Below are 13,861 nucleotides of genomic sequence, written 5' to 3' on the forward strand. Positions count from 1 at the left end.
TCGGCCCTGACTGATCGTGGCAGACCACAGGTTCCAGCATGCTAAGAGAAGCAGGTGGGTTTGAGATGGCTGAGAAGATCATTGGCTACTAACATGAAGCATGTAGAATGAATCTTGTGGGTGAGGAAGCACTTCTTCTCTCTAAAGACTTATTCAAGTTACCTAGCAACCAAGTTTGTTGCATTTATATGCCTGTGTTTACTATGTATCCTGTGCATTCTTCCAAGAGAATGTAATATTATCCACATAAATCCAGCCTATAAAAAATGGATAAAGATAGGACAGATCAGAGCCGATTGTAAGGAGAGAAAGGAAAAGGGAGGAAATGATGTCAGGAACCTGGAATGGGAAGGTTACTCAACAGGAGATCAGTTTAGCTGTGGTTTGTCCCGGTTACCAAAGTGAACATGAGAAAACAAAACATGGTGGACTATAGAATTGTACTTGTTTGGGAACAGGAAGTTTGCAGTTTTTGTTTTGTTTTGTTTTGGGGGTGGAGTGGGGGGAGGGTATGGTTTGCTTTAGGTCATTTTCCAGAGGATACACTCATTTTCCTGACATAATTTGCAAAGAGAGATGTGTCCTATATATACCTGTATAAAAGGTGGTAGCAATGCCATCAACATGTTTGAAGTTTCAGTGTTTCTTAAATCATTCATAGGAGAAACCTGAGGCCCGGAATGGTCTCACTGCCAGTGAGGAGGTGGCATTAGGATAGGAGATGTCCCCAGCTACTCTATTCTGATCTGAATATATTAATTGTGTTTAAATATAATTTGAGCTTCCCGAGTCTCACTAGTGGTAAAGAATCTGCCTGCCAATGCAGGAGAGTCAGGAGACAGGGGTTCAATCCCTGGGTTGGGAGGATCCCCTGGAGGGGAAATGAAGGCCATCTTCTTACTCTTAATTGTATTCTTCACCACCCCCCCACCCCGGGATTTGTTTCCCTTCCCTATTAAAAAAGTTTCTAGTCTGTGGTTTCAATACGTAATTTTATTAATTCCATAAGCCATTAAGGAATGAATGAGTGAGCAGGTAAATGCATGAATAAATAAGAGAATTTGTATGAACGCCATTTGTATGAATGCCTTAAGAATTTGTATAAATGCCATTTCTTTTCAGCCCTAGTTCCCCCCCTCCAAAAAAAAACAAGCAGTTTGGAAGCTGTCATTTGTGCTAAAATGGAATAGCCTTAGATTTGAAGGATGAAGATCCAATCCACATCCTGGCTTTGCCAAAGTGCTCGTGTGATCTTGGTCAAGGAATTTAAAATGCCAAGCCTCAGGGTCCTTAGTGGCAATGTTGGAATGAAAGTATCCATCTCACGACATTGCTGGAAGGATTAAATAAAGCATGCTCTTGGCTAAACACATACCAGATTTCATGGTACAGTCTCTGAAGCCCCATCCAGTTCTAGTATTCTCTGTAATGTGATGGGTGTGTTCAGGGTAGCACATTCATTGCCTTCAGCTAAAATGCCCAGTTTGTATCTTTGCACTTATTTTATGTCTTTCATTTTGGCATATGTATAAATATAGTTTCATGAGGATCTTGGCTGGTTTCCTGTGAGCCTACACTCTTTAGAATTTCTGTAAGAAAATCTCCCAGACGACAGAATGTTCTAAAGGAGCTGTATAATTATGTTGCATGGTACAAAAATAAGATTTAAAAAAAAAAAAAAAAACAGAAACCAACAACTAAATAGACCTTTGCATAAATCATCCTGTGCCCCGAGGTGGCTTGGGGGAGAGAGCTGCTGATGTTTTAAAACTCAAAGGATCATTCGCCTTTACGAGTTCCGTTCTTATTCTCGCTCTCTCTCCCTCCATCTCTCAGGGTCTTACTGTTAATAAGTGAACCCTGGCCTTTTATCTTCCTTCCTTCCTCTCCTATGCCAGTCTTTTCCTGGCCCCAGACAAAAGGAAAATACCATGCAGCTACAGTTGTAACATGGCTAAAGTGATACACACACACACACACATACACACCCTCACACACACTCGCTCACAATCATATGCTGTCACACACACATTCATATACACACTTCCTGAAATGTGAACTCCAGGTTTGATTCCTAACACGACTATTGACAAGGTATATCTCCATGGGCAAGTCACTTTACTTTTCCAAACTTCAGTTCTCTCGTCTGAAAATGGGAGCACCACCATCCCTATGAGGGTTGTGTATTAGTTTACCAGTGCTTCTGCAATTCATTACCACACACACACCTTCACACAATATCAGTTCAGTTCAGTCACTCAGTTGTGTCCAACTCAGCGACCCCATGAACTGCAGCACACCAGGCTTCCCTGTCCATCACCAACTCCGGGAGTTTACTCAAACTCATGTCCATCAAGTTGGTGATGCCATCCAACCATCTCATCCTCTGTCATCCCCTTCTCCTCCTGCCTTCAATCTTTCCCAGTATCCGGGTCTTTTCAAATGAGTCACCTCTTTGCATCAGGTGGCCAAAGTATTGGAACTTCAGCTTCAACATCAGTCCTTCCAATGAATATTCAGGACTGATTTCCTTTAGGATTGGCTGGTTTGCAGTCCTTGCAGTCCAAGGGACTCTCAAGACTCTTCTTCAACACCACAGTCCAAAAGCATCAATTCTTCAGCGCTCAGCTTTCTTTATAGTCCAACTCTCACATCCATACATGACTACTGGAAAAACCATAGCCTTGACTAGACAGACCTTTGTTGGCTAAGTAATGTCTCTGTTTTTTAATATGCTGTCTAGGTTGGTCATAACTTTCCTTCCAGGGAGCAAGTGTCTTTTAATTTCATGGCTACAGTCATCACCTGCCGTGATTTTGGAGCCTCAGAATAATGAAGTCAGTTACTGTTTCCATTGTTTCCCCATCTATTTGCCATGAAGTGATGCGACAAGATGTCATGATCTTAGATTTCTGAATGTTGACTTTTAAGTCTAACTTTTTCACTCTCCCCTTTCATTTTCATTAAGAGGCTCTTTAGTTCTTCTTTGCTTTCTGTCATAAGGGTGGTGTCATCTGTGTATCAGAGGTTATTGATATTTCTCCCAGCAATCTTAACAATATCGATTTAATTAATCTAAGACAATATAGATTTATTATTTTACAGTTCTGGGAGGCAGGATTTCTGAAATCTAGACATCAACAGGACTTTGAAGCCAGAGACGTAGTCTCTGTGTCTGTCCGTCTCTCTCTTTCTTTTGCTATCAAGTTATATCTCCTTCTCCACCCCTGATGCTCTTCTCTACCTCATGTCCTCCTATAAGGACCCTTCTGATTGATGCCTCAGTGGTAAAGAATCTGCCTGCCAGTGCAGGAGACTCGGGTTTGATCCCTGAGTCAGGACGGCCTCCTGGAGAAGGGAAATGGCAATCCAATTTGATGTTCTTGCCTGGTAAATCCCATGGACAGAGAGACCTGGCAGGCTTCAGTCCATGAAGTCACAAAGGATAGGACATGACTTTGTGACTTAATGATAATGGTGATTACATTGATCCCACTCAGATAATCCAGAATAACCATCTCATATCAAAAATCTTAACCTAATCACATTTGCAAAATTCCTTTTACCATGTAAGGTAGCATTTCATGGATTCTGGGGATTAGGGGGTAGATATTTTGAAGGGACCATTTCTCCATCTACTATAGTTTGCATTAAGGAGAAAATACAGTCATACACAGAAAAAATATTTCTCTAGACTGTGCAATCATGAATGCAGGACTGAGCTTTGCATATGCATATATGTGCATGTTCATACATATACACATATGTCTACATATATGTGCACATATGACACATATATTTAGCTCATTATATGTAATACTTGTGCTTGATAAATATATAAAGTTATATATTCAAAATATGTGCATAATGCATGTTTATATGTATAATTCATTTCCAGTGACTGGAACAAAGAATTTCCCAATTACGTAGTTTGCATCAAAAAAAAAATAAAAAGTAAATCAAAGAAAGGCAATTCTGCTGGCTTTAGGAAATCTGAATTGAGAAGGAAGTCAGCAGCTAAGATCTGAAAACCACAGGAAATAAATGTACATTGTCTTAGACGTCTAAATGGGCTGACAGATCAAGAAGCAATCAGAGGTAATACTAGCATAATCTCGGTAACATTTATCATTAACATCACAGCAGCTGATACATTAATTAGGCGCTATATCATGGATATTATTTTATCTTTTATGTATGTTTTCTCTAATTCTCACATCATCCCTATGATAAAGATCATTGCTATCCCCATTTAATAGATTATAGTACTGAGGCCTAGAGTAGTTAACAGACTTGATCGGGGTCATTCTGCTGGGAAGTGGTACAGCCTGTATTTGACCACAGCTTTAATTAGATCCAAAATCTGACCTTGACACCTTGGGTCTCCTTTAGGTAAGGGGGCCTGGAGTTCCAATAAATTCACCAACATAGACATTATACAGGCTATATTCTCAGACTGAAAGTGAAAGTGTTAGTCACTCAATCATGTCTGACTCTTTGTGACCCCATGGACTGTAGCCCACCAGACTCCTCTGTCCATGGAATTCTCTAGGCAAGAATACTGGAGTGGGTAGCCATTCCCTTCTCCAGGGGATTTTCCCAACCCGGGGATGGAACCCAGGTCTCCTGCATTGCGGGCAGATTCCTTACCAATTTGAACCACCAGAGAAGCCATTCTCAGACTAGAATGCAATAATATTAGATATTAACTATAATCTATCTAGCATATAAATCTCTCCATATATATGGGAATTACAGAAAGCAGCCTTCTAAATTACACCTGGGTAAGGAAAAAACTCATACGCAAATGATCACCTCTTTAGAAAGAAGGAGGAGCTGGAAGGCTTCACATCACACCCATGGAACAGAGGCAGAACAGTAGCCAGAAGCTCCACAGTGTTCACTAAGAGGCGAGAAAGACTGAGCATAAACACATGAAGCACTCAACTCCAGAAGCCAGAAAAAGAATTACAAAACAGACTCAAAGAAAGCAGCAGAAAGGAATTAATACAAATAAAAGCTGAAATAAGTAGAAAAAAAAAGAAAGGAGCCTTGCCCGTAAAAGGCAAAAGCTTGTTCAAAGGAGAGAACACAAATAAAGACGTTAGTAATGAGCGAGGGACATAGCTGTAGAAGCACAGAAGATAAAACAACTTTAATGAGGATACTGTGTGTAACTGTATGCCAATACATTTGAAAGTCTTGATGAAGCGCATTATTTCCTTAGGAAATATAAATTACCTAGTTTGAATCATGATGCAGTAGAACATCTAAATAGCCAGATAACGTAAAATAAAATGATAAGAGAACTAAATGTCTGCAATTGAGAAGAAGACATTGAGCCCAGGATACTTTAGAGGCAGGTCTTATCAAATCATCAAGGAATGGATAACCTCTATTTTATGTAAACCAATCCAGAGAAGGCAGACTAAAAAAAAAGATAGTTTTCTAATTTATTCCATAATCCTACCATAATCTGAATACCCAAACTGGGCAAATACATACTCATTCATCTAGAAAAATCTGGTTGATGTATTAGAACCGATGGGCTTCTTATGTGGTAGTATGAAAAATCAGCTTTCAAAAGTCAGTAATAACTTTGCTTGATATCAGCAATAACTAACTACAAAATATAAGGGAAACAATACATGAAAAACCGATCCTATTCCTCAAGTGGAAAAGACTGTAATAACAGAAGCCATCACTCTGCTATATGCTTGGGCTACTGGATGTCAGACATAGCTCATTTAATCCTCATGGTGCCTCTGTGCGGTGTGGACGTCTTCATAGGTAAGCAAAGGAGGTACAGAGAAGTTAAGCTTTTTTTCCAAGGTCACACAGCCAATAAATGGTGGAATCTGGATTCAGACTTTGGTGGTCTGGATACAAAATACCTGCTTATAACTTCTCTACATTAAGGCATTGCATAAATACTCATGAATAAATCCTCACTTTGCTGACCAAAGACCATATAGGCAAAGCTATGATTTTTTCAGTAGTCATGTACAGGTGTGAGAGTTGGACCATCAAGAAGGCTGAGCACTGAAGAACTGATGCTTTCAAACTGTGGTGCTGGAGAAGACTCTTGAGAGTCCCTTGGACAGCAAGGAGATCAAACCAGTCAATCCTAAAAGAAATCAACCCTAAATATCCATTGGATGGACTAATGCTGAAGCTGAAGCTCCAATCCTTTGGCCACTTGATGTGACGAGCTGACTTACTGGAAAGACCCTGATGCTGGGAAAGATTGAAGGCAGGAGGAGAAGGGGATGACAGAGGACGAGATGGTTGGATGGCATCACCAACTCAATGGACATGAGTTTGAGCAAGCTCCGGGAGATGGTGAAGGACAGGGAAGCCTGGTGCGCTATGGTCCACGGTGTCGCAAGAGTTGGACATAACTTGGCGACTGAACAACACATCTGTGCAAGATTTTTATGGGCAAAAGTCTAAAACTTCAGTGAAGATTTTAGAAGAACATTTGCCAAATGAAAACTCCAAGTGTGTTTCTGAATTAGAAGACTCCCGACTGTAAAGCTGCCACAGCAGTCAGTAAAGATAAGATACGCTATGTTGCTGCAACAGTTGATTCCCAAACCAGAAGATTGCACTCAAAAGTTGATTTCTGGCTGACACGAGGTCCACTGTAATTAAGGCAGCCGTCTTCCATCTTGCAGCATGGATCTGGAACACATGTTCTCCAAGCGTTCCAGAGCTAGGGAAGAGCGGGCTTGAGAATCACACAGGGTGTTTGTGAGGGCGGGGGCTGACAGAGACTTACATCACATCTATACAGACTCCATCTCTTGGAATCCCTGCACATGGTTCCTGAAACCCAAATGTGAGGGCAGCTTAGAGCATAGTCTGCAGGGCTTCCACAAAGAGAATCCAGTGTGGTAAACGTGAGACATCAACTCTCATACTTGTTGACAGTGTCTAGTACAGAGGTGACTTTCAATGCATATATCTTAAAGGGAAAAAGAAATCAACAACTTCCCCTCATTTAGTCTTTTCACACTGTTCATGGGATGCTTGTGGCAAGAAGACTGGAGTGATTTGCCATTCCCTTGTAGTTGACCATGGCATGGTGGCTCTGCATGGCATGGCTCATAGCTTCATTCAGTTACATAAGCCCCGTCACCACAATGTTAAAAAACTAAGATCATGGCATCTGATTTCATCACTTCTTGGCAAATAGAAGAGGAAAAAGTGAAAACAGTGATAGATTTTATTTCCTTCGGCTCCAAAATCACTGTGGATGGTGACTGCAGCCATGAAATTAAAAGATCCTTGCTCCTTGGAAGGAAAGCTATGATAAACTTAGTGTTTTAAAAAGCAAAAACGTCACTTTGCCAACAAACATCCATATAGTCAAGCTATGGTTTTACCAGTTGTCATATATGGGTGGTGAGAGTTGGACCATAAAGAAGAGTGCTGAAGAATTGATGCTTTTGAACTGTGGTGCTGAAGAAGACTCTTGAGAGTCCCTTGGACTGCAAGGAGAGGAAGCCAGTCAATCTAAAGGAAGTCAACCCTGAATATTCATTGGAAGGACTGATGCTGAAGTTGAAGCTCCAATATTTTGGCCACTTGATGTGAAGAGCTGACTCATTGGAAAAGACCCTACCCTGATGCTGGGAAAGATTGAGGGCAGGAGGAGAAGGGGACCAACAGAGGACAAGATGGTTGAATAGTCTTACTGACTCAATGGACATGAGTTTGAGCAAACTCTGGGAAACAGTGAAGGATAGGGAAGCCTGGCAAGCTGCAGTTCATGGGGCTGCAAAGAGTTGGACAGGACTTAGTGACTGAATAACCTCATTTAGTCTACAAATTCAATTTGGAACCACAGAAAATTCCAGTAAAGTTTTATGTGGGAATTTGACAAGCCAATTCTAAAATTTATCTGAAGAGAAAAATGAGTAGGAACAGTGAGGAAATTTTGAAATAGAAAATTAGTGTTTATGAAGAGAAGACTTACTTTGCTACATTCAAAACATGCAATAAAGCTCTATTAATTAAAATAGTGCAGCATTATTATGAAAATATACAGATAATTAAAATTTCCAACCATGTATACATGGTATACATAGGGATTTAGTACATGACAGAATGGCATTTAAAACTACTTAGTGAAAGGATGGCTCCTTCAGATAGTCATCTACCCATTTAAAAAATAATTAAGTTAAACTAATCACTCCCATCATGTGCAAAAATAAATTCCACACAGATTAAATAACCAAAGATTAAAAAGCTGTATAAATACTGGAAGAATATAGAGGAAAATGTTTTTTTTTTCATCTTTGTGGCTTCCTAAGCATCACACAAAATTCAAAAGCAATAAAAGACCAGGATAAAGAGGTTATAAGACATCAAAAGCAAGAGTAAAATACAAGTACAGACTGGAAGAAAATTTCAATATATTTGGAAGGTGAAAGGTAACTATTGAGAATATATGCCAAGCATGTATAAGCCAATAAGAAAAAAAAATGAGTATCACAGTAGGGAAATGGTCAAGGCATATAGATAGTGTACAGAATGAGAAATGCAAGTGACCATGACCTGAAAATATGGTGAGATCCACCAGTAATCAGGAAAATGCAAATCCACAAACAAAAATGATTTATCTTTAGCCATCCCAGATTGGTAGTAATGAACATGAAAGATGTGGGAAAGTGGGTTCTCTCATTCATCAATGATAGGGTTGTAGGTCGTGCCTCTACAGATAGTCATTTAGTAGATCTATCAAAGTTTTAAAATTCATAAAACATTGACCCATCAATTACTCTTCTAAGAATCTATTTTATAGAAACACAAAGGTGCATAGTGATATATATATAAAATTCTTTATCATGACAGCATTAACAAATAAATATAAACAACCAAAATGTCTATCAATAAACATTAGGTAAAATCATTATGGTACATTTATACTGTGCAATGCCAAAGAGTTATTAAAAAGATAGATCTATACAGATACTGATTTGAAAAGATCTCTAAGAAATTATATTAGGTGCAAATGTGTATCTCACAACAACATATAGGGTATTTCTGTTTATGAGGTTATTATGAAAAAGTTATATATATAGCAAAATGTATGATATAATAAATAAACATAAGGTATTTTTTATTATAAAAATACAATGTGTATTATGTGTATCTTTAAATACATTGAAAAGACCCCATGAGAATATATAATTATTAACAATGATGACCACTGGAACAGGAAGCAAGAATATGTGTGGAATGGGAAATTAAGAACTTCTATGTTTTACTCTATAAGCTTTGATAATATCTAATCTTTTACAACCATGTGTTTACTCATGGCTGCATGTGTGTATGTGTGTGTGTAAGAGAGAAAGAGGAGTGTGAGATATATCGAGTAAATAATTTCCCATATTTGCTAGGAACTTTTTGGAATAAATGTGTGGAACTAGACTTTGTTGAGTCCTTACCATATATCTGCACATTTATATAACTCACTTTATCTGTACTGCAACTTTATGAGGGGAGAGTTGCATATGTTAATAGATGCAAAATGAAGACAGGACAGACTTGACCAAGGTACCAGAACAGGTCTCCTTCCGAGAACGTTCCACTGTACTTTGTGCAGGAGCGTGTAAACAGTGGAAAGGCCCACAACGTATCCATAAATGCCAGGGGCTAGAGGAAAACAAGGAGAGGGTGTCAGCTTGTGTCAAATACACAATATTCCTGACTTTTCAAATGGAGTGATCTGGGATTGTGTTTTCAGCTCTGCCTGCCTACTCCTGCCTTCAGCTGGGTTCTGTGTCTCTAGCATCAGTCACTGGTTCCTGCATCCTGGCTACACTGCTTTCTCAAACCAAGTCTCTCCCTTCTCCCACATGAGTCTTTTTGCAGTCAGATTCTACAGATCTTCACTCCCATGGAAGAAAGGCAGATAAGAGACTGCCTGCTTCCTGCTGCCTCCAGCCAGCAGAACCTAACCAGGGTCATGCCATGCAAATAGGAACAACTGGATTTGGAAAAGACAAGTGGAGAAAAAAGATGACTTTGTTGCTGAACAGACCTGATTCTGAATGCCACTTTTGACACTTATGGTGTGACTTGCTTGATTTTTTTTGGCTCCTCGTTTTGCTCCTCTGTAAAGCAGGAATGATGATGCTACCTTTTTCATTGTGATAAAAATAAACTTACAAAGTGCCTAGTTAATCACATAGGTTCAATAAGTAAATATCACCATCACCACCATTACAACCTCTCTGTAATTATTTTGTCAAAGTATACTGCAATTTCTGTTCATGCAGTCTGTGTGTCATGGAACGTCACAGCAGCCTCGTGAAGTGATGCAGGATAGCAGTGTTAACCCCCTTTTACAGATGAGGAAACTAGAAAGCAAAGAAGTAAAATGACTTGCCTGGCTTCACACACATCACAAGGGACAAAGATGCCTATTTAATCTACCTTCAGGCATGCAGCCTGTTTTCTTGTGTGTCGTAGTATGTTCACCCTACTCATAGTGCCCAGAAAAGGACCGTGGGTAGGTAGATACTCAAAGGATTTCAGTTTCTCATTTGATTTTTCATACGCTAGGGCCTCTGCTTTCTGTTTTCCCCTATCTCTCTTAGGAGATTTATTTTCCACTCTATAAACACCCCACATTGCAAATATTTTTCCACACCCTATTCAGATGCCCATTTTGGCCACCAAGGAGCCCATCCCTGTTTCAAAGGCACGCCAGGACCCGTCTGCTGTCAGGAGTAGGTAGGTAGACGTCAGCAGAGGCTGCTAACTTTGCTAATTGCACAGAAGTTGTGGGCTGCTCTGTGCGCTGTCCATGGTCCTGGAACTATCACCGTTGCTCAACAAGGGCAACGAAAACCTTGTTTTTGCTGCAGTCTTCAACCTTGGCCGACAGATGCGCTGGGAATAGATTCTGATTTGAGAAACTAGTTGATAATTCCCTGCAAATTGGTCTGTCATGCTTTTTAAGGTTTGTGTGTTCATGGAAAACAGTTTTTAAATTTGCTTTGTGCGTGGATGTGCTCTCTGGCGTACCCCTCGACTCCTCCAAAGTGTCACAAATGACTTTCCTTGAATTTACCAATTTGCAGGATTAATGTGCTTCTCTCTAGACACCTGTGCCCTAGATAGATTCCAGCCAGCATAGCTGTTTCCATTCCTAAACTCTGACCTGTTTTGCAGGCAAAAGAGGCTTGGGTTTTAGGTCACTCCCAGTAGGGGCATCCAGCGTGCCAGCTAACTCTCGGCCCTGTTTTATCACGCAGCTGTGTGGAGGAGTACAAGCTGGCCCCTGATGGGAAGTCCTGCCTCATGCTCTCAGATGTCTGCGAGGGCCCCAAGTGCCTCAAGCCTGACTCCAAGTTCAACGACACCCTCTTTGGAGAGATGCTACATGGTTACAACAACCGGACCCAGCACGTGAACCAAGGCCAAGTCTTCCAGATGACCTTTAGGTATGGGGCTGATGTCTTCACTTTACTGGTTGAGTTGCTGACCCAGAATCTTGGGAGGGGGAGGAAGCCATGGGTACCATGGGATAGAGGTCTGGTATACTGGTCAGTATCTCCTATAGACTCACAAGCACCAGTGCACAAAGTATCAGAAGTTCCTTTCCACTGACCGAGGCCTTTGTCTACCCCATCCTCCCATTTTCTAACTCTCCACATACTTTAATTTCAATCTTAAATCATCCTATAACTATAGTTAATGGAATTTTTAGTGTAATTAATCTTTCCATCTATTAAAAAGTAAGTATCTTATGTAGGCTATTCAGGCAGTTCAAAAATAAAGACATTTAATGAAGTAGAAAATAAAATTCCCATCACCCAGAAATAGCCAGAATTAATATTTTCTTGAACATTCTTAAAACACCCCTCTCTCTTTCTCTATCTGTATATCAGTGAGTAGACAAACATACCAACATGCCAACTCTCAGTAAAGCTGTTTAGAAATTGCTATTTTTTTCTCACTGGTATGTCAAATACCTCTTTCCCTGTTAATAAATACAGACATACATGCGAAATTAAAAGATGAGGGTACTCTCATATGAGAATAAACAGGAAAGCAACTGGGTTGTCCAAATTATATGAAGATTAGACATGCAGTCTAATTGGGAAAGTCTTCCTGGGAGAGTTGAAGGAATTGGGGCTGTTCTGTCTGGAGATGAGAGGCCTTTGGTGGGATTTATTTGTGTCTGAAAATCTGAAAGCCATGAGATGATACCATGAGAAGAACTGAGAACTGTTCCATATGTAAGAAATGTTTGTCTTTTTAAAAACTATATATGTACTTTTAGACAGTTTTGCATAAAAATGTAATAGGATATTATCACAAAGAAAGCTTCACCTATCATTTGCAGTCATGGCAACAGAAGTCAGAACTGGTAAGAAACATCACCATCAGAATCATCCTCATCCTGCCAAATAATTAATAATTGTTGATTGTAGTAGGAGTGGTAATACTAGCTACTGTTTATTAAGAAATACTGTATGTCATGGAGTAGGAAATGGCAACCCACTCCAGTATTCCTGCCTGGAGAATCTTATGGACAGTGGAGCCTGGTGGGCATGGGGTCGCAAAGAGTTGGACATGAATGAACATGTTGGACATGAATGTGTCAAGCTCTTTACTAAGTATTTTAATAATAATGATAGCCACAAGCATTAATTTAGGATATGCTGTGGGCATTCTAAGCACTTTCCATCCACTGATTTATGTCATCCTCACAATGGCCCTGTGAAGTAGAGGCTGTTGTCATCCTCTTTATACAGATAAGAAGTGGTAGTGTTAAGTGACTTTCCCAAATCCCCTTTATGGGAAGTTAAAGAGCCAGGACAGTGCAATTACCGTTTCACAATTAAAACCCTTTGAGATACCATGGCCTCCATTTTACAGTTGAAAATTTTCAATAACAGAGAGGTAAACTGACTTTTTCAGTCTAGTGAGAGGGAAAGTAAGGATTCAGATGTATGTCTGACTGACTTTCCAGCCCTGGTCTTATCTTCTAATCCAACATATCACATCACTTCCCATTTTATAGAACTAGAATGAAAATGTGAACTCCTTAAACTATTCATCTATGTAGCTGTCACGTGCTTTTGAGCATCTGCAGTATCCCACCTACCATGTTACAATGGGAAATGAGATAAAAATGGCTTTAGACCTTGCAGTGTTTAGATACCGTGTGCGTGTGTGTGTGTGTGTGTGTGTGTGTGTGTGTGTGTGGCATACAACCTTAAGTACTTAATTTATAGCAGGTATTATGAAATAAAGATACAGTGTTCCAGGAAATCAATTAACAGTGGGATCCAATTTAGTTGGAGAGAGTGAGGGGTGGGTGCATCTATTGGATTAGAAAGCAATAATAAGGCTCACCATCTAGTTTCCAGGGGAAGTGTTATTTAACTAATACCTGGAAAATGAGTGGGAGTTAGCACTGGAAAAGTTTTCAAGCAGAGACAGATGTTCTGAGAGGGAAAGGAACTTGACTGACTTCAGGAAACGAAGAATCTGGTGTGGTTGAAGCTGAGAAAGTAGGGGAGGAATAGTGAGAGGTGAAGGCAGAGTGGTCAGCAATGGCAGATCATGGGGGTCTTGCAGGCCAAGGCTTTATTCTAACAGCAAAGAGGAAAACTCTTAAATGGATAAATAAGGAGCATGTATCATGATTGCATTACATTTTTTTTTCAACTTTATGGTAGCTGTGCAGGGAGTAGATTGCAATGAAAGTGGAAAGGGAGACAGTGGAATGGGGTGAATTAGGTGTCTAGAAGCCACATGAGAATGTTAGCAACTTCAAGTCAGGATGATGGAAACAAAATTGAGACAGGATATTTGGCAATATATTTGAAAGGGA

The 13,861-nt window shown here is 39.9% G+C and overlaps 1 protein-coding gene across 9 annotated transcripts in view; it reads left to right on the top strand.

The window, feature by feature from the left end:
* Window positions 1–13,861, top strand: part of ASTN2 (astrotactin 2) — a 996,620-nt gene that overhangs the window by 639,652 nt on the left and 343,107 nt on the right. For all 9 annotated transcript variants that reach the window (XM_070459205.1, XM_070459200.1, XM_070459201.1 and 6 more), the window contains one exon: window positions 11,271–11,459. In XM_070459205.1, the coding sequence (XP_070315306.1) occupies window positions 11,271–11,459 (189 nt within the window). The remainder of the gene's footprint in view (window positions 1–11,270; window positions 11,460–13,861) is intronic.

The sequence above is a fragment of the Odocoileus virginianus genome, chromosome 31 (genome assembly GCF_023699985.2).
Source record: "Odocoileus virginianus isolate 20LAN1187 ecotype Illinois chromosome 31, Ovbor_1.2, whole genome shotgun sequence".
NCBI classification, from domain to species: domain Eukaryota; kingdom Metazoa; phylum Chordata; class Mammalia; order Artiodactyla; family Cervidae; genus Odocoileus; species Odocoileus virginianus.